Here is a 23266-nt window from a genome sequence, read left to right as displayed (position 1 = left end):
GAATTTACTGTGCCAACTTTTCAAACCCTTTACACCATTAATTAGTTCCGCACCAAAAAAAAAAAAAAAAAAAAAAAAAACCTGTCTAATGTAGCTGGGTGGTGCTGGGATCTTGGTGGCCACGTTGTGTCCATTTTTAAATATTTATATGGCTGTATTTGCAGATTGAAACAATTCATAAAGAGTTGAGGCTGCTTTTTTTTTTTAAGCGCTAAAACTCACATTCGCGGCTATTTTAGTAATTAGCCCCGGCTCTTCCGCTACCCGAACCCCTCAAAACTACATCTCCCAGCATGCTCTAAAGCTGGTCTGACCTCATCTCAAATGGCCCCGTAGGGCAACAAGGATGGTTAGTTTTGACCGTGCTTATTTGTGCCATAAAATATTGATCCTAATTGGCAGCTGTTTGGGTTTTTATATTTGCCGACCTCCCGTTTTTGAGCCGTGGTCACTAAATGAAGAGGTTCTGGCCTGGGAAGGCCCATGCATTCCTTCAATTGGATGGGGAGCTGGGACAGTGTCTCTGGCGATAGCGAGAATAGGAGGGAATGTTGACCAGGGAGCACCGCTGCGGCCGTTCAGAGGAGCAGGAACCGGAGCCCGGGTTGAGTCCGAAAAAAGCCGGATCCAGACGGTGGCTCCGGAACGGCTGCAATTGGAAGATGGAGGAGCCGGAGGAACCGGCGGACAGTGGGCAGTCGCTGCCTCCAGTTTACATCTACAGCCCCGAGTATGTCAGCATGTGCGACTCCCTGGCCAAAGTCCCCAAACGGGTAAGAGAGCTGGAGAAAAAAGACCGTGGGCTTCTGGGGTGGGGGTGGGGGCCGTTGAACCGGAGGGCATTAGGAGGGGGCAGAGGATTGGGCTGGGGAAAATCAGCAGAAATTTGCGCAGCTGCACCAGGTGATGGAGGAAGTGTTCCCTTATAGTTTCTGAGAGCGCAGCATTTATCTGCGGGGCGTCCAATGCACCGGAGAGGGTAGGGGTGCGGGGGGAGGGGATGGCACTGAGGCGTTGGTGTCTCTACTACAAGGGATCCCTGAAGTGGGGAAGACGCTGCAGGAGAGAAATGTTCCATCACCTCCGTAAGGCCCGGTAGCTTTCGCCTTTAGCAATTTGTCTAAAGTGCATTGTAACTGTTAAGTAAAAAGAGGGGAGTTAAAAGTTACTTTCTTTGTTCAGGATGATGAAGTTGATGGTATTTCTCTGAATTAAACATTTAAGAGACATTTTTTCTGCCTTTTTTTTTTCTTTTTTTGTTCATGTTTTTAGGCCAGTATGGTACATTCTTTGATTGAAGCATATGCACTGCATAAGCAAATGAGGTAAGTTGTCTTTCATGAACAGAGCCCTGAACCTAGGTGTTCTAGCCTTAATATCCCACTTCACAGTGGGGCAAATTAGAAACTGAGAATGGTCCTTTTAAGTTTTTTTTTCTGTTGTTATTCAGTGTTTGTAATGTCTGTAATCTAGTGAAAGTTCTTGAAGAATTAAGAAAACCTGAAAAAAGGACCTGAAGCAGTTCAGATCCACTAGAAGTAAGACTCTATTGCTGGAAGGGAAAGTATTCTAGGGATAGGTGCTTTGTGGCGATTTTGAGGAGAGTTACATTAGGGTACTAAAACCCACCTGATAGGGGGGAAAATGGTGTTTGGCTGGGTTCTGGGGTTTGTCTGTATTTGTTTCCAAGCCAGATGTGAGGGTGTGTGTTCAACTTCAGACTTTTAGACACCCCATCACCACCACCAGACTTTTACGAGTAAGCCTGGAGACAAGTCAAGACCAAAGCAAAACTCCTGCAACTAGGCCAGAACTCAGCACTGAGTTAAGTGCTTCTTTAAGAAAAAAAAAAAAATGAACTTGCTGTTAATCTTTATAAGAGTAAATCTTATAACCCTGTCTTGTAGGATTATTTATGACATTGTCTGGCCAAATAGGTGAGTGTCTGCACGGGCTTTTGTGGTATGCTTCATTTATCTCCCAGAAGGTAGTGTAATAGGCTTTCGAATTTTATCCTTATTATCAAAATCATTTATTGAGTACCTTATTTTTTTAACCCATATGTTTGCTAGACATAAGAACTACATGCCTTCCATTTATTTAACCTTTCTCTCTTTTTAAGATTTTATTTATTTATTTATTTATTTGTCAGAGAGAGAGAGAGAGCAAGCACAAGCCGGGGAGCAGCAGGCAGAGGGAGAAGCAGGCTCCCCGCTGAGCAGGGAGTCCGATGTGGGCCTCGAACCCAGGAGCCCGGGACCATGACCAGAGCCCAAGGCAGACGCTTAATTAACTGAGCCACCCAGGCATCCCTCAGTTATTTAACTTTTCAAAAGTTACTTTAAGACAAGAAATCAGTGCAAAGCAAAACTGTCCCATTCGCTTGCTATTAAGCAGAGAGGCTTTCCATATTTGTTAAACAAGAGGAAGGGTGCTAGAAAAGGGACCCATTAGGGCTGGGAAACGTGGTCCAAGAAACTGTAACATTTTTCTTTTAATGTGCAGGTTTGTCACCTCTGAGGGTGTAGCCATATTTTCTTGAAGGAGAAGCAGGAATCCTTGGCTCTTGACCATATACATGATTTTTTTTGAGGCTGAGCTACAGGATTTTTTCTGGCTTGCTTGGTGGTAGTAGTAGCCTGTGTAGTCATATTAATTCATGAAAAACTCATGGCTGAGTTCCCATTCAGCAAACATAAAAAGCCACTACTGCCTCCCTGTGGCCTAGGTCATTGCTCTTCCAACTTGAATGTACGTATGAATCACCTTGTTAAATTCCAATTCCGGAGATCTGAGGTGGGGCTGAAGTTCTGCAAGTCTAACAAGCTCCTAGGTGCCGCTGCTGCTGGTCCATAGACTACCCTTTGAGTGGCAGTGGCAGAGTCGGGGAGAGGAAATGGGGAGTAGGCAGCTGGAGGTTAGACGTGGTAAGTCCTGCCATTAGCTTAACATCACCCTGTATTCTCTCAGTTGCTTTTTTTTTTTTAAAGATTTATTTATTTATTTGAGAGAGAGAGAGAGAGAGTGGTGGGAGGGGCAAAGGGAGAGAATCTCAAACAGACTCCACACTGAGCACAGAGCCCGACACAGATCTCATAACCCTGAGATCATGACCTGAGCCGAAACCAAGTGCCCCTCTCTCAGTCGCCTTCTATTTGTCACTTGTTGTGAGGAGTTGATTAGGAGCTTCTGAGCAAAGCCCAGTTCCAGCCAGTTTGCCTCTTCTCTTTTTCCTCTCAGAGGTAGATGTGAGGGACCAAACAGAGAAACTTTTATGTTTTGAGTTGCCATTTTTTTTATCCTTTAGTATTAATAATAATGATAGTTACCCACAAAGCATTTTCATATGTTATCATTTCATCTTCACATGTGTCCCATTAGATCTCCCTACTTTACAGATGAGAAAACAACTATACAGAACAGTCAACTTACCTGAGGTTATAGAGCTGTTAAGTACAGAGTTAAAAAGAGGTGCCCAGTTCTCTGACTCCAAATTCAAAATTCATGAAAATACAGTTGCCTACTGAAGTTAAAATAGAGAGTTAAGTCTTGATTTCGGCTCAGGTCATAATCTCAGGGTCATGAGATCTGTGTCGGGCTCTGTGCTCAGTGTGGAGCCTGCTTAAGATTCTCTCCCTCTGCCCCTCCCCCCCCTCTAAAAAAATAAGTAAAAAAAAACAATAAAGTAAAAACATAGCTGAAAGGATTCTATGTACCAATTAGGAACTGATGCAATTGAAAATATCTCTGCCTACTAGTTTGTCATGCAAGTTGTAACTCACAGAGTGAAGTTTGTCCAGTATCCGATTATTTAACTTAAATATAATTACTCACTTTTTTTTTTTTTACCTACCTATAAACTCAAGGGCTTTGAAGATCGGTCCTCTCACCCCTTATTAATGGAATCATTATATCGATGTGAGGAAGTGAAGACTAGATGGCACAGTAGAGGAACAGAACGTGTTCAATATTTCAGCCCACTGGAACTGGAAGCTGGGAGTTGTATTTTCTGCTCAGACTCCTTTCTCCTGCTTCCAGTTTCTGGCATATTCTGGGTCTGACTCACTCACCTCTCTTTGTTCTCCGTTATTATTAGGATAGTTAAGCCCAAAGTAGCCTCCATGGAGGAGATGGCCACCTTCCACACTGATGCCTATCTGCAGCATCTCCAGAAGGTCAGCCAAGAAGGAGATGACGACCATCCGGACTCCGTAGAATATGGGCTAGGTAAAGTCGTTACCGGCCAGTGGTGGGAGGGAGACGGCCTCCGTCTGTAAATTGTAACCACTCGTTTCCTGACTTGCATGATGGTCTTTAGTATTTGTCAATTAAGAACTGATGTGTTAACCGCAATCTTAATCTCTTAGTTTAGATACACATATCTTGCTTGCTGAGCAAACCGTATGAGTTGAGCAAAGCTGAACGTTGGATCAGATGGGGGGAAATCTTTTAGTTGTCAAGGCCCTAATAGTAGTGCCCAGATTGGGTCTGGCTCTATGGATGCTGATTTAACCATCTCATGACCTTCTATTTTTAACTTGAGTACATATTTATGTTCCGGCTAAGGTTTCAACCCTGCTTCATGTTGAACAGCTGTATTTTTAAAAAAACTGTAGGTGGCCAATAGGATAGTCTAGAGAAACAGCATGGTTTGGTAGAAACCTGGTCTGGGAGATGGGTGAGTCAAGGGACCTGGGTCCCAGGCCTGGCTCTTTGTGACCATAGATAAGACATATCACCTCTCAGGACTCAGTTTCTCCCTCTGTAGGATGTGACTAGCTAATCTCGAAGGTTTAGCCTCTCTAGTTCCAATACTTCAAAAGATTCTTTCCCCAACATTGGAGATGTTTATCTCTCTCTCATTTGGAAGCTTTTTGGCAAGATATGTTGTTGTCGCACCTCAAACTGTTCCTCCCAGTAGGGTTCTAGACCCAGTTCCAATGTATGGAGGTGGGGCTTTCCTCCCACACCACCCAGCAATGCTCAGGACACCCACCTGGTGTCGTACAGTTCAACTCAATTCTGACACTATCTACCTGGCCATAGCATGAGGTCCCACAGGTTAAGGGCTCAGTCCCACAAGACTGCTCTGCACGTCACATGCCAGTCACAAGCCCAGCTTGCTACCTGTGCTTCTGACTGACTGGCTATAAATCAGAAGGTTCCCACAAACACCCTCTTTTGGGTTGAATTTGCTAGAGCAGGGCACAAGAAAACTTAGGAAACCCATTTACTCACTAGATTACCGGTTCATTATAAAAGGATATAACCCAGAACTGCCAGATGGAAGAGATGCACAGGGCAAGGGATGACCAAAGGGTGTGGTGTGGGGCTTCCACACACTCTCCAGGCATGCCCCTCTCCCCACATTCCCAGGCATTCACCAAACCAGGAGCTCTCCCAGCCCGCCTTTTGGGTTTTTATGGGAGGCTTCATTACATAGGCATGCCTGATTAAATCATTGGCCAATGGGTGATTGAACTCAATCTCCAGCCCCTCCCCCCTCACAGGAGGAGGTCAGGGGGTAGGACTGGTAGTTCCAACCTTCCAATCACCTGGTTTGCCCCACTGCTCACCGCCCCCCCCCCCACCCTGGGGTGTGATCCACAAGTCACCTCATTAACACAACAAAGACACCTTTACTGCTCTCTTCACTTGGGAAATCCCAACAGCTTTGGGAGCGCTGTGTCAGACACAGGGATGAAGATCACGGGTGGGGTGGGGTGGGGGGTGGGGTGGGGGGTGGGGGGTAGTATTTCTTATTATGGGAACCACCATATCACACCTCCTCTTTCTGCAGTTCATCTTGTAACAAGCTCTTCTGATGTTTTTGCCCGAAGGTTATGACTGCCCTGCCACGGAAGGGATATTTGACTACGCAGCAGCTGTAGGAGGGGCCACGATCACGGCTGCGCAGTGCCTCATTGACGGAACGTGCAAAGTAGCAATTAACTGGTCTGGAGGGTGGCATCATGCAAAGAAGTAAGAAAATGACCTTTCTGCTTTCTGCCTCTTTCCTTGAGTCAGTTTCTCAGTTATGCAGACGCTGACGCTTATTGTACGGGCATTCCTTGAGAGATTTGTGTATGAATATAGCCCCTTTCCCGGGCATTCTGAAGAGATACAAGTGACTTAGAAGAAGGTGACACAGTATAATGGAAAGCACTCTATCGAAAGTCAGGATACCTGGGCCCCATGGCTAGTTTTCCTGCAAACTTGGCTAACTGACTTGGAAAGATTAACCTCTCAAGGCCACAGTTTCTTCATCAGGAAAATGGGCAGGGCAAAGGATATAACTAGGCAGTCTCTACAGTCCTTTAACAGCTTTTGGGAAATGTCCCTGTCTTCAAGGGACTTAATGCTCTAGAGACAGTCACAGAACTAGAAAAATTAGGGAGCAACATCAGTTTGGGTACCAACTGAATATACGGATGAGCTGAGGAGATTGTAGTGCTATGCAGAAATTAATCTTGGAAGTCTTGGAAGAGGTGCGTTTTAGAGCTAGTTCTTGAAAGAAGTGGCAAACAGGTTTCCAAATAGGTGGGAAATTGATGGGAATAGATTTAAAACAAAAGGCTGACGAATCAAGGAAGCTTTTGCTGCCATCTCTAAGGCAAGTGGCAACCGACTGAGAGAATTAACTGTCACTCTAAGGAGAAAGGGCTTGTGAAACAGCTGTTCTCAGGTGCTACTTAGAGCTAGAGAAGTCCTTTTGGAGTTTCATGTTGACATTTCAAACAGCTCTACCCTGTGTGTGACAAGGACCGCTGGGACGGCATTTGTCATCTTGCTTGATACGCTTGCTTGCTGTGTGGGTAGTAAGTACTTAATACATACTGGAGGAGAAGAATTTTTAAAACTTTGAATTGCTCTATGTGCTGTGTGAGTGAAATGAAGCAGTGGTGGGAGTAACTGGTGATGCATCTTTCACACGCCAATCATTCATACTGTTGGCCATGACCTTGACCTCCTTGGTGCTCTTGAGTCCAGAGAAAATGGCGTTTTTTTTTTTCTTCAGACTGAAACCTTGAGCAGTTTCAGCATATGCAGGTTAAGACGATAACATGGAATTCTTTTCATCACATCAACAGATTTCATGACCAAGGAAGTCCTTGAGAAAGTTTACTACTAGAATCTACTACTGAGGTGATGGAGCAGAGAGAACCAGTGTTTAATAACATGTTTTCCATGGCCTTAGAAACAAAGAGAAACCACCTACCTTTTGTTAGCTCTTGCTCTATTAAAAAATTTCAAAATAAAGACAGTGATCCCTAGGACAAAAAAAAAAAGAAAAGAAAAGAAAAACGACCCTCTCTCCTTTAAACTACAGATGAAGGTCGGGAGGGGTCCTCTGAACCAAGGACCTCTTTTCCCTCTTGTGCTTAGCAAGTTGAGAAGAAAAGTAGTGTGGTTTCCTAGAAAATGCCTGAGCCTGTTAATCAGATCTACTTTCTGCATGTGGCACTGGAGGGTCTTACCTATTTAAATTCACTGCTTAAGGCCTGCTAGGGCCTGGGTCAGTTTCCAGTGGAATACTGAGATACCTGCCACTTCTCCTCCCTGTTTTGCTTTGAAATGAAGCATGCTCTATCTAGAGTCAATCATGGCTGCTCCTGGTCTGCATGTTGGTAGGTATTATCTTAACTGTTTCAGACGGCTTTCAGCTGATCCTACCTGGAAACAGACACTGTGGTGGATATAAATTGCAGAGAGTCTCTAGAGATCTCCCCAATTCAGGTCCAAATTCTCGGGGGTTCTTGGCACCTCTAGAACATCTCTGCAGGTGGACTCCAGGCATTTAGCCCACAAACTGACATCTAGCCAGCATTATCTTTCATAAGCGCAATATTTGTTTAAACGTTTCCATCCCCAAATACGTGTATGGATTCATACATGCCATTTAGTCATTCAGCATGCACTGATTAAGCACCTACTGTATGTCAAGCATGTTTATCATCACTAATAAGCAGAGAGATAAAAATTGAAGCAAGGTATCTTTCTCCCCTACCAATGTTGAAAAAAAAAAATCTTCAAAATACCCTCATGCTGGCATGATTACAGTGACATTGGTACACTCTTTTTGAAAACCTCGGAGCTAAGTGTTGAAAGAGTGGGGAAAACATTCATACCTGTATGACCCGGTAATATTGTTCTTAGCAGTCTATTCTAAGGAAACGAACCAATCCGCCCTTCACAAAATTCATATCTTAGAGGTAAGACAGCAAATAATTGCATTTGGAAACTAAAGAACAGTAATTTTCAAAGAAAATTCTTCAAAAGAAGAATGATGAGTGACTAATGCTATTAGATATTAAACATACAAAACTAGGATAATGAAAACACTGGTACCGCTGGTATAAGAGGAGACAGATGATATTATACCACACTCCGCAAAGAGACTGTTATGTATAAGAATGCAGTCTATTATAAAAGATGCTTTGCAAGTGGATGGGAGTGGAAAGGATTCGTCAGTAAATGGTGTTGTGACAGCTGGTAGCATTTATACCCTCATCTCTCGTAATAAACTAAAAAAAAAGTGGCAGCTAGATTGAAGAGTTCAGTGTAAAAAAGCAAATTAAAAAAACTGGAATGAATGGGTATTTATCAAGCTTCTCAAGGAGAATAGTTTCCCTAAGCTTAGGAAGTAATAGAGAAAAAAAAAAAAAAACTCCCAAAGGAAAAGCTCAACGAATTTAGCTGCATAAAATTTTAAAACCAAAATCACTTTTAAAAGTTTTGTGGCCCTTTAAAACACAACATCTAAATACAGACTAAAAAGGCATATTTGTCATAAATATGACAAAGTGTGGTAGGTTTGTGTTTTCTAAGGCACTCGTATGATGTGTGAGAAGAAGTATGGGCAAAGAACGTGAAGAGACAATTTGCAAAGGTGTTTAAGTACCACTGGAAAACATGGGGCAATGTTCATTGCTACTAGTCAAAGAAATGCAAATTTTAACAACTAGGTAGCCCCTTTTTAGGCCAGAATTGGAAAACATGGTACTCAGTTGGCTAGTAATAGTGCAGTTTTTTTCAACCCCTTAAGAAAGCAACTTGGTAGCTAAGGTATATTAATGCCCTTTGTCTACTTTAGGGATAGGATTAATGCCCTTTAATCCTACTACTGAGAATGTTTCCTGAGAAGACCATGCAAAATATGGAAAAAACTATTTGCATGGAGGTGTTTATCAGTGTTCCTTATGAAACAAAAAAATTAGAAATAACATGAATATGTAGTAATAAGTAGTCAATCTGTTCCATAGAATATTATGTATTATTTTAAATGATGATTATGAAGACAATAGGGTGTTTCAGAAAAAAGACTTGTGTTAATAAAAAGGCAGGTTTTAAAACTGTATGCACACCACAATTACAACTTTGTAGAATGCACACATATATAAAAAAAAAGCAGTGGGAATGATAATAGTGGCTATGTCAGGGTGGCAGAATTATGGATGATTTTTTTAAAGTGTAATGCACAATTTCTGTAATGAGATTTTATTACTTTTGCAGCTAAAATATTACCAAAATAAAAAGAGGCAAAAAAAAAAAAAAGTTGCAGCAAATACTACAAAGCGTTAAAATCTTTATTCTAGGGGCGCCTGGGTGGCTCAATTAAGCTTCCAACTCTTGATTTCGGCTCAGGTCGTGATCTCAGGGTTGTGGGATCCAAGGCCCGTATCGGGCTTTGTGCTGAGCGTGGAGCCTGCTTGGGATTCTCCCTCTCCCACTACCTCTGCCCTTCTCCCTCTCTCCCTCTCCCTACCTCTCTCCCTCTCCCCTCAAAAAAATAATAAAATCTTTATTTTAATTGATTTTTTAAAACACTGAAATTTAGATAAGTGGGCAAAAGACATGAACTGTTCACAAAAGAGGAAACAAATAGTAAATAAACATGAGTAAATATTTAGCATCACTAAAATTACAGGAAGGGAGATTGAAACATAATATACACCTGCATGTATTTTTTCCCTTCCCAAATTTGAGCTGAAAGAAGAAAGATTCTTAACTCATATATCTATTACTCTTGGTAATCTATTCTAAGGAAATAAACCAATCCAAAATATTGGAGAACCATGTGTATGAAGATGGTAATTTCTCTCTTAATTATAATAGCCCAAAAGGGGGGAAGGAGGGAGACCTAAATATTGAACAACAGCAGAATGTTCAGGATGTTTAGGTAGTATACTGTAACATATCCACTTTATGGGCTATTATGTAACCATTAACAAGTGGTGGTTAGGATGACTGTATAACAAAAAAAAATTCATATTGTATAATGTTGGCTTTGTTCTTAAAGGGCAGGTAGCTACAACATTGCACATTCGCTCTGATTAGTCATGTTAAAAAAGAGATGCTTATGAAAAACTCTTAGAAGGAGGGGCGCCTGCGTGGCTCAGTCGTTAAGCATCTGCCTTCGGCTCAGGTCATGATCCCAGGGTTCTGGGATCGAGCCCCGCATCGGGCTCCTTGCTCCGCGGGAAGCCTGCTTCTCCCTCTCCCTCTCCCCCTGCTTGTGTTCCCTCTCTCACCGTGTCTCTGTCTGTCAAATAAGTAAATAAAATCTTTAAAAAAAGAAAAAAGAAAAACTCTTAGAAGGAAATACAACAAAATACCAGTGACTTTGTGAAGCTGACGATACTATGAGGGATAAAGAGGTATGCACGCACACGCACGTATACATGTATCTTCTGTTTCCTATATTTTTCCTGTGTTTTCTCTAATGTGTATTAGTTTTATCAGTAGAACTTTTTATAGTAAAAACTGCTTGGAACAAGGTGGGAAGCAGTTACAATACAGACACAGTATGGTCAGTGTATATGCTGCCATTATGTGCAAGGTAGTGGAGTGTACAGAAGGAGGAGAAGGAGTTTGCCTTCCCATCGGTGGGGATAGAGAATTCCAAGCAGAGGGGATAATAAAAAACATGGCAGTGGAAAGCATGGGACATTTGGAGAATTACAAGTCGTTAAATGTGGCTAGAATGTGAGAGCAAATAGAGCAAGACCAGATTGTAAAGGTTTTGTCAGCCACGCTGAGGAGTTGGACTTTTTTTCTGGGGCGAGTGGGGATTTACTGAAGAATTTTAGAGAAGGTGGCAATGTGCTGATTGGATCAGAGGGAACTGAGACTGGATAGGGAGGAGGAGGCCATCACTGCAGTTATTCATTTAACAAACTTCTCTTAAGCTCCTGCTGTATGTTAGGCAATGAGGAAACAGAGGATTATAACAGGAAGTTCTTATTATTTGAGGGCAGTTGGTACCAGGCAGAAGACCACCAAGTGAATCCATTTAAAAGGGGGACTAAAATTTTCGAGTAAATAACAGAGAGGGCAGGACTTGATCAGCATACTAACTTGAATAACTATTAAAATATGTCTATTTGGTCTCTTTTAATAAAATTGAATGCTACATAATTCTTCAAACAAAGAATGTATCAAGGATTGATTGTTTTTGTTTGGGCCTAATTCTTCTAACAAAATTGCATGATATTTCAAGATGGTACATTTTACTTTCTGTGAGATTTTTGCAGCATGATCATTAAGAGGGTTGATTTTGCCAAAATGTTCAAGGGCCTTTTCAGTTTTTTCTGAGGGCTTCTCCTTAATCATTTGGCATTCAAATCACTCTCTTTCGAACCACTTTCAAAATCATTATCCTTATCCTTATTTATATTTCTCCTTTTCAATTGTAAACTGGTCTGCAGATCCTTGCCAGTTTTGTGTGTTGACTTCAGGGTATCTTGCATCCTTTTATAAGATTTGTAATTTCACTTTGTGATAGATTTTCAGTGAATTGCTCACTGATGTATCCGCCAATCCATAAAAGACAAAGTGACTGAACAGATGGGGAGGGATAGGTGCTAGGATTTAGAGGAGTAGGTTGTTTGAATGGGGCCTGATAGAAGTGGTCGATTCATTAGCAAGGGCTTTCATGCTATTGACAGCTTTTGTATCCCTAGGAAACCTCAAAACCTTGATGCTTCTGGGACTAAGATAATAAATTCTCAGTAATAAGAACTTCCTGTATCAGCAAAGGTCTAGTGCAGTGTTTTTCAAACTGAGAGTTGCAGCTCATTAATAGAACATCATATCAATTCAGTGGGCTGCAATCTGTTGAAATCAAGGTGGATTTCACAAAACTTGTTCTAGTACATGTGTATGTATTTGTGTGTACTAGGCCACAGGGGAAAATGCCAGGTCACTGTAGAACTCTGAAGTAAGACTCCAGCACAAATCCAGGCCGCACCATGTACTGACCTTGTAGACAACTTGGGGGTTATTCCAGAAACAGCATGGTGCAGGGGCGGAGAGGCATGAAAGCTGAGGGAACTTCCAAGTCCGTAATTAAAGCTGGAACTCCTGTAGGTAAGTGACTGGAAGTAAGGTGGGGGAGGTATAAAGGTCCTTGTATGCCAAACTAGAGAGTTTGAACTTGATCCTTCAGATCAGTGGTTCTTGACCTGTTTGGATCACGGATCCTCTGAAAATCTGAAGAAAGCTATGTATAGTGTCCCTAGAAAAGTGTACATATGCGAATTTTTCCTTGTAACTTCAGAAAGTATCAGACTCTCTTGAAGCCCATGCATGAATGGATGGATCCCTGGTTAAGAACCCTGGCTTTGGACAGTGAGAAATCACTGAAGGAAGTTTTAGCCAGGAGGAGGTAACATGATCAGATTTGCATTTTAGGAATATGGTTCTATTCAAGCAGATAAACTGGTGGGGAGTCAGAGGAGGATGTCGATAGAGAAATCGATTAGGACTTGACTGTAATAATCGACCCAAAAGGATGTGAAAGCAGTGGTGATGAGCACAGAAGAGAAAATAAATTCAAGAGCCATTTAGTAGCTTGAATAGATAGGAGTGGTATCCAATGATAAGGAAGGAGTGGAGTGATCTAGATTTCTTGTGTAGATGACTCAGTAAATTTGGTTACCATTAACCAAGAAGAGTAAGGGATGAGAACTGATGTGCTTATGGAACATTCAATTCAAGAAGTCTGCTAGAGGGCTGGTAATGGGGTCCAGCCCAGGGCTTTTGAGCCTGTAATGTGTATATGAAATACTTGGGTGTCTTGATAAATATGCAGATCTGGTTCAGGAGGTCTGTGGTGAAACCTAAGAACCTGCATTTCTGACAAGCTCTCAGATGATACTAAATGCTGCCAATCTGTGAACCATACTTGCACTAGCAAGAAGCTGGAGCTCAGAACTGTCTCCACTGAAGATACAGATCTGGGAGTCAACAGCATGATAGGTGGTAATTAAAACTAAGAAAATAGATAAAATCACCTGAGAAGCATCTATAGGGTGATACAGAAAACAAAACAAATACTGAGCCTTGTGGAAGGCCAATGTTTACAGGACAGGTAGAAGAAAGGCCTACAAAGGAATCTTGAGAAGAAATGGTCAAAAAACAGGAAGAGAATCAGAAAAGACTTATCACAGAAACCAAAGGTGAACCTTAAGAAGACCAGTTTGGATAGCAACGTCTGCCACCAGAGCAAACACTGATTCTTGGAGGGGGTGGGGAGGACGACAAAAAGCTTAGATGTTACAGGGTTTATGGCCCCCCCCCAAAGGGTGACAGTATATAAGCAGATGTTCAGTGTATCTGTGATATGAAAATTGTGTAGAGTGGCCCGTTAGGAAAAGGTATCTGAAAAGGCTCCTTGGATTAGGAAATGATAATGAGCAAATGGTTGAGAAACAGTGCTGTAGAGGAGTGAAGTAAGATGTGTCAATAAGGAGGTTATGGTGAAGAAGACTTCAAAGGATGCAGAGGAGTGAGTGTGCCAGGGAGAGAAGAAAGTGAACGGCATTTCAGAAGGCCACCACCGCCTTTGCAAAAGCAGAGCAGTGTAAATAAAACAGCTTGGTGGATTTGGGGAACGACACACAGCCTACTGTTGCTGGAGGGTTACAGTACAAAGTGGACAACGGCAGAAGATGAGGTAGAGAAGGAGGAAATGGGTCATGAAAGGCTTTGCATCTATCTGAGGCGCCCATTTGACAGATGCAGATATCTAGTTCTTTCTCAGAGATCTTGATCAGGTAGGTTCAGAGGAGTGGGTCAGAACCTGACCTTTCAAACTCCAGGAGTGATTCTGCTGTGCACACTTTGAGAAACTCTGTGGTAGGAAATGGAGGGCCACTACAAAATCATGTGAGGAAGTAACATGGTTAGGTGTGTGTTTTAGAAAACTTAAGTCCAACTATAGTCCTAGAGGACGGATTGATGGAGGTGTAGACTGGAGGTAGGGAGACTGAATAGGGTAACAGCAGTCCCAATGACAAGTGATGAGGACCTGAACTAAGGCAGAGCAGTGAGACTGGGCGATGGAGAATGGTGAAGGCTGACTTGAGACAGCTTCAAGAGATAAAATCAAGTATCAGTGATTAGTAGATATGGGTGGAGAGGAAAGATGAGGAAGATCACTCAGGTTTCTGGCTTGTTTTGAGCAGAGTCCCGAAGAAGATAGGACTTGATAATAATAGCCAACGTGTGTTGAGCTATGTGCTAGATGCTACCTTACACACATTGTTCTCATAGATTGTCATATTTCTTGTATATTCTGGAATGAAGAGGTGGATATTGTTATTTGCTGTCTTTTACACGTGGGAGTACAGAGAGGTTAAACAACTCTGCTCAAGCTTGGTAAGTGATGACGTTGCAGTTCAAACCCGGGCAGTCTGACTCATCAACCTGTGTGCTTAACCCTTGTATACCTCAGTAAATTAAGAGTAGGAGTTGGTGTGCAGCAGAGGTAATACCCGGGGAAAACAGATACTCGGACTTGGAGATGGAGGTGGAAGCTAGAAATAGAAAATGGATGTGTTGCCAGTATATAAAGGGGTGGTGCAAACCATGACAATGGACAGAATAACTGAGGGAAAAGGCAGAGAGTTAGATAAAGAAAGTAGAGCCTAGACCCAACTTGTCTAGTTGGGAAACACCAACTTGTAATGGGCCAGTACAAGAAGAGGTCCCAGTGCATTCAGCCGAAAAGCAATAGTCAGGGCTAGCCAGATAATCAAAATAGAAAGGGACCACAGAATCCCCAGGTAGCAGAAGAGTTTCAGGAAGAAAAGAGCTCTCGGTAGTGTCACACGCTATGGAGGGGTCAGTCCAGAGAGGTACTAAAGTGTGTCAGTCATATTTGGCAAGTAACGTAGTCAATAATGATTTTGCTAAGATAACTTCCTGGAGAATGAGGGGAATGCAAACTGTTGAGGCGTGAGTAGGAACTAAGGAAATGGGCAGGAAAGGAACATAAATGGTCCAAAAGTTTGAATGGGAAGGAAAGGAAAGAGGAGGGCAATGGCCAAGGGAAAGTAAGGCTTGAGGGGTGGCCCATTGGATTTGTTCTCAAAGATTTAAGAGCATTTATGGGCTGAAAGGGAAATCTTGGAAATATGAGAAGGATAAGAATGGAGCAAAGTCTCAGAGGAGGCAGGAGAAGATGGGGTGAGTGGCTTTGGGAGGAGGAGAACCGCTGCTTCTACAGTCAGAGAAAAGGAAATGAAGGAGGGTGTAATGCGAGTGTGTGGGTTGCCTAGTGAACTGAGGGAGCACCTGCCCCATGACCCCTACTTTCTCTAAAAAAAAAAAAAAAATACTCTTGCCCTCTTCTAGCACTTGCTCACAGGCTGCTTTGAATCCTTTGATTCTACTTTTTGTAGTCAGTCTCTTAGGAAGTCACCTTGTCCCATCCAGATTCCCTTCAGTGGGACTCACCCTCTCCATGTAAATATGTGCTAGGAGATAGTAAAACCCAACACAGAACAATGACTCCTAACCTCCAGAATTTGCCAAGAGATATCGGATTTGTCTGCTTTGACTGGCTAGTCCTCATTCTTGCCTCTCCTGGTGTCTCTTACCCCATTTGGCTCTGCATCTCAGCTCCCAGTATTTTCCTTTACCTCGTTCTGATGATCCACTTAAGACCTACATCCCTAGCTCCACCATGCACTTCTTCCTCCCACAGTTCTATTATTTGCCCTCTCATCCCATGACGTTTCTGCCTACCACCTGGCAACACAGGATCTATGCCATGTGGGCCCCCTCTGTCCTGCTTCCCTGCCGGAAGAGGGAGAGAGATGTCCTCGAATGTTGTTGGTCTCTGCTACTTCCACCTGGGGGCAGTAAATGGCAGAGCCATGAAACTGCCTTGTGTCTTGGCAAGCTCTACAAGAAGAATGTAGAACTAGACCTCTAGCCATTAGTCATCATCCACCTGGAGGTTAGATCAAAGCTATTCAAGCTATATTCTCAAGAGCTCCAGTTCCTTATGCAGATATGAAGTGGGTGACAGTGAATTGCATTACAGTTCCAGTTCCCCCAAAGGGCTGTATGAACAGTATAACTTGTTAACCGAGCAGCCAGCCCCGCTCCTGTATCTGCACTACCCACCCTCCAGCCTTGACAAACAGGTAACTACATGAAGACGGAGGCCTGGATTCTCTTTATACCCGTTCAGTGCTGGAACCTGCAGAACGGACACATCACCAGACAAAATAGACAAGCCTTTGCCACGGTAGCCCAGATCATTCTTTCAATATATGTCCAGCCTGGGGCGCCTGGGTGGCTCAGATGGTTAAGCGTCTGCCTTCGGCTCAGGTCATGATCCCAGGGTCCTGGGATCGAGTCCCGCATCGGGCTCCCTGCTCCTTGGGAGCCTGCTTCTCTCTCTCTCTCCCTCTGTCTCTCATGAATAAATAAATAAAATATTAAAAAAAAAATACATGTCCAGCCTGTAAGGCACCAGACCTCCCATCAGAAAACTGCCCAGCCAGGCAGCAAAGTAGGAACCAGCCAAGACATGCTTTGTCCCTATGGCATCCCCACCCCTAGCCTCTAGGGGATGAGATGTGTTCCTGTACTTCCTACAGAACTGGGGAAGACCGTATATCACAGTGGTTCAGTGTGGCCCAGGGAATCCCAGCTCCATCAGTTATTAGCTATAAAACCTCTGTGCCTCAGTGTCCTCATTTGTAAGGTGGAGATAATAATAGCATCTACCTTATAGGGTTATCAGGGTTAAATCTAATAATTGCATTACAGAGCTTAGCCAAGAGCCTGGCACATAGTGTTTGATAAAAGTCACTTATATCTAGGCTGGGTTATACTCAAGGGGGACCTAGGTAGCCTCTAAGAACTAAATCCCTGGTCCAGAAAAGTTCCCACTACCTGTCCAGCTGAAGTCAGCCCTGCCTGGTACTGCTTATCACCCACTGCGCTTACGCTTTCCCTTTGCCCATAAGCTGCTCCTGGCTGAGAGTGGACTCTTCACTATTGCCTTTAAGACCCATGACCTTTGCTTTGTCAGAGTTTTACTGCCAGCCTTCCCTATACGCCTTCCCTCCCGAACATCACATAGAATCCCCCGCTCAACTAACCCTTTATACTGCTAGGGCCAACCCAGACCCATAAGGCAAATGAAGGTACTCTCTACCAAGAGACCGAGAGATTGCCCCTCATTGGCAAATTGTGCAGTAGTGCTGATACCCCAGGACTGTTCCTTACTACCAGAAGAGCAGATGTTCTCAGTCTAAAATCAAGGCCTTCTATAAAATAAAAACTTTGAACAGCAACTTGCAGCAGGTTTCATCAGATCCTCCATTCCTTCTGCAGTGGCCTTGAGACTCTTTCTGAAAATAAAACACAGGGAATACTTCTTGTCAAGATTATACCGTCCTCAGTGTAATCACTATTCAAATTCCTTTCCTCTAACCTAGGACCTCCTAATTTAATTCCATAAGGTTCTGGCATCCACAGAGCTTTCTGTACCTTAGGGGCACCAACAGCCTCATCTAGATCATGAAAGGTAGCGTGTGGAAAATTCCTGTGTTGTGCTCCTGCCTTCTTCCAGCAAATGAGATCACACTACCTGGGCAATGGTTTGATGTATTTAATGTGACATCACAGAATCTCTGAGCTACATGGTCATGGAATGGTTACAGTAGCGCTGTCTCCAGGCCAAGCCCCAAAGTGTCAAAGTGTGAAAATGGTGTTTCTGGACAGGGTTTACATAGTGCTAGGTAAGATGTAAGCCTTTCTAGAATGAAGTCCCTTAGGATGACTGAAGACATCAGCGATCCCTTGATACCACCAGCAGTTCACCTACTACGTCTGCACTTTTATTATCCCAGTATCCTTTCTCCTTAAGAGAAAGGAATTTGGTCCCCAGACACAAAAATGACCTTCCAGTGGCCAAAGGCCTTCTACCCCCAGCCTTGGCCTGTACCGTTGTCTAATGCCTTCAGCATCCAGGTACGAGGGTGTGGATGGGAGGGTGATGGATTGGAGTCGTCCTGTTGCAGGAGGACCTGCATACCTAATATCTGCCCCTCCACCCACATCTCCAGGAAGTTGGCCCTAACCAAGGTCAGTTACCCCAAGTGGAGATGAGAGCTCTTAGTGATCAAGGCCACTTTGAAGATAAGGAGACACATCCTTTAAGAAGGACACACAGTTTGTGATCATGAGCTCAAAGCATTATATCCCTGAGTAGCCGGCCAGGGCAGACTTGTAAACTCAGCCCATACCAGGTGAAATAGACCCCTCCCAGAGTACCCATCCCATTTCAGAATTCCAAATATCAACAGGGTTCCAGGCTGAGAATGTCACAGCTATTTACCCCAGCCACAGCATAGTGAGTGGGCAGATGCATGTGTGGAACATAAAGATCCAGGCCCATTCTGGGGCAGCCCAGAGGTTTATGTTGTTCCAAAGTACCTCATTCTGTTAGGATCAGGGTTTGCCTGTGCTCATGAGTACCACTCCAAAAGGCCAACACAGCACGTTCAAACTTTGCATATTATAATTTCATGAATTTTGTCTCACACTGCGATCTGCAGACCACCTGCATCTTAATCCTAAGATGAAGATTCCCGAATCAGACCCTCCAGGGGCAGAGCCCAAGAATATTCTTTTTTTTTACCAGGGTCTCCCAAGGTGATTCTGATGCAAAGCACAGTTTGAGAACTCCTGGTCTAAAGGTTTTTCTAGTTGCCCCACTCTGACCTAACCACTAGTATACCTCTATAAGTACTACAGTTGAGGCAAAAACAGACCAAGGTAACCTTCAGGCTCTTGGGACATTGTCCCATGGAACTTCCGTGCAGATCTTTCATCCTCCCATATCTGTAACACCTTCTTACTAGCCGCAGGTCCCTCTCTCCCTGCTACCTCAGTTCACACCAGCCATTGCTGCCCATGCATCTAAAATGTCTTCCACTTCCATAGGCTCCATGGCCATCTGCTCCCCAACCACAGCCCCCAGTTCATAACACTAGTTTTGGAGAATGCCACGTAAAATCCTCCTCCTCCACATTTGCCTCCCCACCATTACCACTACCAGCAGACACATGGATTAACCAGGTCTGGCAGGGGTGGGGGCTGGCACTCCTGCTATACCTCCAACACATAATACAATTGGCCCCCGGGCCCAACCTCCTCCTCAGAATTCACTTCTAACTCACTACACCCCTCTATCCAGACCTCTTCCCTTCATGGCATTACTTGTTTCCAGCCTACTGTTCCCCTAGAACCACTGATATCTCTGAACCTGGTCAATACCCAGTATAGCCACTCAAGTATGGACTACCCAAGGACATGTTCAGTTAGCCTTCACCCTACAGTATGGCACAGAGGTTAAGAGCAGGGACTCTGAAGTCACAATGCCTGGATTTGAATCCCAGCACTACCACTTTCTATGTGACCTTGAACAACTTACTTACGCTCTCTGTCCCTTGATTTCCTCACCTGTGAAATGGAGATAATAATAGTACCTACCTCGCAAAGCAGTTGTATTACATGAAGTAGTGTGTGTAAAGCACACAGAATAATGTCTGGCACGGAGAAAAAGCGTCTGCTGTTGAGTAGCATAGGAATTACACTAACTGGGTCATCCAGGGTTGAGACACCAGTTAGATTTCCTTTTGGCATAGCCCTATCTACCCATGCCAAAAATTGGAAGACTCTTACCTAGAAACCTTTGACATGAAATTTACTCTTGTGCCCATAGACCTTCTACATCCGCAACTTTTAGAACTTTGTGCCCTTCCTACTTCATGATCACCCATCCAGTCTTTTGCTACTGCCTGATGCACTTGTCTACCCAGTACCCTGCAGTTAGCCTCAGCAACCTAAGGCTGAGACCAGTTTCATCCTACAAGAGGTGCTAGCTTTCCAGCAGCATCATGATTGGCCCACTGCCTGATTCACTGGAAGGTTGTTGATCAGGAAGTAGTTGGGAGGACCACCCACAGGCACCTTGATATTATAATCCTATTAAGAGGCATGGTTTCCCAGCTCACCCTCAGCATTCTCTCTTAAATGTAACTTCTGTGTTTGCTTTCAGGTCCAGGTACCAGGACTGCGTGTAAATTACACTCTTATGCCCTGCCCTTTACCTCCACCTCCTCCTGATCCTAGATCAGTGGGACCCTTCTACCCAGTCTCATTTATGCCCAGAACCCAGGGAACAGATCTTATAAGTATGAACAACAGTAGTGACAGAGGATGTAAAAAGAAAGAAAAGCACTTGAGAATGATTTTAGAGGCATAACTGACAGAACTTGGTGATCAGTTGGCTGTTGGGGGTAAGGAGAAGGAACAAAACATTGTATTGGTTCCCTGTTTCACTCAGAGTAAAAGCCAGAGTCCCTACCATGGCCTACAGAGCCCTGCACCTTCCTTCCTTTAACCCCTTCTCTGTAGAACTACTGTTTTCTTTCCTCACTGTTTTCTGGCCCCTGGACTTCTCGTGTCCCTTGAACCTACCAGGCGTGTTCCCATCTCTAGGCCTTTTGCCTTGCTGTTCCTACTGCCTGAAATACTCTTCGCCCAGCTAATGCCTCTTCACCTCCTTTAAGTCTTTGCTGAATACTCACCGTCTCGGTAAGGCTCCCTGACCATGTCTTGAGATTCGCATTGCCAAAAAAGTTTTCCATTGCCCTTTCCCTGTTTGCTCTCCATACTATTAATCATCAAAAAAAATATTTAATTCACTTCTTGTTTATTTTATGTCTTCTGCTCCCACTAGAATATAAACTTTATAGGAGGTAGGGATTTTTTTATCTGTTTTGTTCATTACTAGAGCTCCACTGCCTAGAACTCTACTTGGCAATAAAATTTTACTCTACCTTCAATAAAATTTTGTTGGGTTAAATGATCAAGTGTGAAAGTTGGAATGGATGGGCAAGAGAGAGGAGTGGGAAACATCGATTACATTGATTCCCAACCATTTGGGGGAGTGTCCCTCATAGTACTACCAGTTGACTTATTGCATGTCAAAATGTTTGGAAAATAAAAAATAAAGTGATTAAGTTGGAAAGATGAGTTAATTCCTTCTCAAGGTAGGCCCTCAGTGAATGAATCAATGGTATCTTAACAGCTTTTATGAAATCAGAACCAGGAGAGAGAGAAAGAGAGAGAGAGAGAGTTAGAGAGGAAGTCAGGGAGGGGGAGAGGAGGCGCCATACTTCAGTCAGAAGTTCAAGTGCTCACAAAGTCGAATAAGCAGTCAATAATATGTCAAGAGTTCCGGCAGGTGGAACACGACGAAACTGGACCGTTATATAAGCTTTGCATTTTAACCAAGCGACCACTAGAGGGCGGGCAAGGTTAAATCAAGAATGCTTTCTGCTTGATGAAATTCTGTTTAACGTCATCCACATTTCTATTTATTGATCTGATGTTCATATAAACTGTTTCATCAGTTCCAAGTGTTCTCCTGAGCTAATTTTTTCCATCAGCTCAGTACCTGTCTCATAATCGTTCTCCAGTAAATATTTATAATTTGAATGAAAGAATGAATATTTAGAAGAAAGAGATTTTTCACCTTGAAATTTGCGTTTGACTAATTAGCTGTGGTCAGTATTTCCATTAAGAAACTACCCTTCAGAGTTCAAAACCCGGCTGATAAATATAGAATCCATGGTACTTGGTGCCTAAAGAATCCTTAGGCAAGAGAAGGGCAAGAGTCTGACTTGGCATTTGTGTGCTTTATATGTGTAAACGATAGTGTTAGATAACAGTGCACATTGTAGTGCCTGAGCTAGGAGTCACTGACCGCCCAGCTGCCTCTGCTCTGATACCAGCCTGGCAGCCGATGAAGGATGCTGGTTACCTGGGCTGGCTGTCCCCCTCCCCCGCCACCACCCTCCAGAATTGTTAGCTGGAATTTTGCAAGTGGAGATCTCAACTGCTTTTGAAACCTGCTGCCCACAGTGTGTTTGGGAGCTGTACGGTTGTCTGGGATGAAGAAAGTTAAACAGGCTTTGCTAATTGTCTTAATTATCAATTGTTGCCATTGGAATTCCCTGAAGGGGTTTTGAGTGCCTGGATTTGCAGCTTCCTAAGCTGGATAACTATGGAGATGTGGAAACCTTGTCCTATTGTCAACTGATAGCTGACGTCTCTGAACGCCCTTGATTCAGGCCCATGAACTGGGCTCTCAATATTAGGTATTTTTCATTGGTGTATTCATTTCAAATAGCCTGAGAAATATAACCCATTTTTAATAAACTTTTTTAGGTTAGTCTTAGATTTACAGGAAAAATGAGCAATGGTATAGTGTTTCCATGTACCCCACACCCAACTTCCCCAACGTGTTACATGGATATATTTGTTATAATTAATGAACCAGTATTGATACATTATTATTAACTACAATTCATAGTTTACTCATATTTCCTTAGTTTTTGCCTCATGTGCTTTTTCTGTCCTAGAAGCCCATCCAGTATACCACATTACATTTAGTTGTCATGTCTCTCCTGCTCCTCCAAGCTGTGACACTTTCTCAGATTTTCCTTATTTTGATAACCTTGACGTTTTGAGAGGTACTGGTCATAATATTTGGTATTATGTATCTTTCAGTCTATTTTATGTATTTTAATGTGTTTTTCAGTCTATTAAATGGACTCATTTCGAATAACCTGAGAAATACAATCCATCTTTATTCCCAGCACTGAGTTTTGTAATCTGAACAGTTCCCGAAGCTGGTCCTTGCTAGAGGAGGGCAAGTGTCTATAGCATTGGTGAATTTTTCTAATACAGTGTACACTCAGAGTAAACCTTTTTATTTATTGTCCATAGTCACCAAATTCATGCTGGTATCATCTTTTCTCAGGAAACTTAAATGGAAATTGAAGGTGCAAATTTACAGTATGTATCTAGGACTAATTGGTCTTAATTTTTTTTTTTTTTGTAACATCTGAACTATAGTGAGAGACTTCATTTTAAGTTTTACTGTTTA

The 23266-nt window shown here is 43.1% G+C and overlaps 1 protein-coding gene across 5 annotated transcripts in view; it reads left to right on the top strand.

Annotated features, from left to right (window-relative positions):
• The first annotated feature begins 336 nt into the window (after positions 1-336).
• Positions 337-23266, top strand: part of HDAC8 (histone deacetylase 8) — a 214653-nt gene continuing 191723 nt past the window's right edge. For all 5 annotated transcript variants that reach the window (XM_073885822.1, XM_073885820.1, XM_073885821.1 and 2 more), the window contains exons 1-4: positions 337-773; positions 1273-1325; positions 4097-4227; positions 5841-5982. In XM_073885822.1, coding sequence (XP_073741923.1) covers positions 549-773; positions 1273-1325; positions 4097-4227; positions 5841-5982 — 551 coding nt within the window. In that variant the 5' untranslated portion in view covers positions 337-548. The remainder of the gene's footprint in view (positions 774-1272; positions 1326-4096; positions 4228-5840; positions 5983-23266) is intronic.

The sequence above is a fragment of the Callorhinus ursinus genome, unplaced genomic scaffold (assembly GCF_003265705.2).
Source record: "Callorhinus ursinus isolate GAN/ISIS: 27379988/994484 unplaced genomic scaffold, GSC_fseal_2.0 scaffold66, whole genome shotgun sequence".
NCBI classification, from domain to species: domain Eukaryota; kingdom Metazoa; phylum Chordata; class Mammalia; order Carnivora; family Otariidae; genus Callorhinus; species Callorhinus ursinus.
The sequence above is the reverse complement of the archived record's forward strand: the minus strand, read 5'-3'. Positions and strand labels throughout refer to the sequence as shown.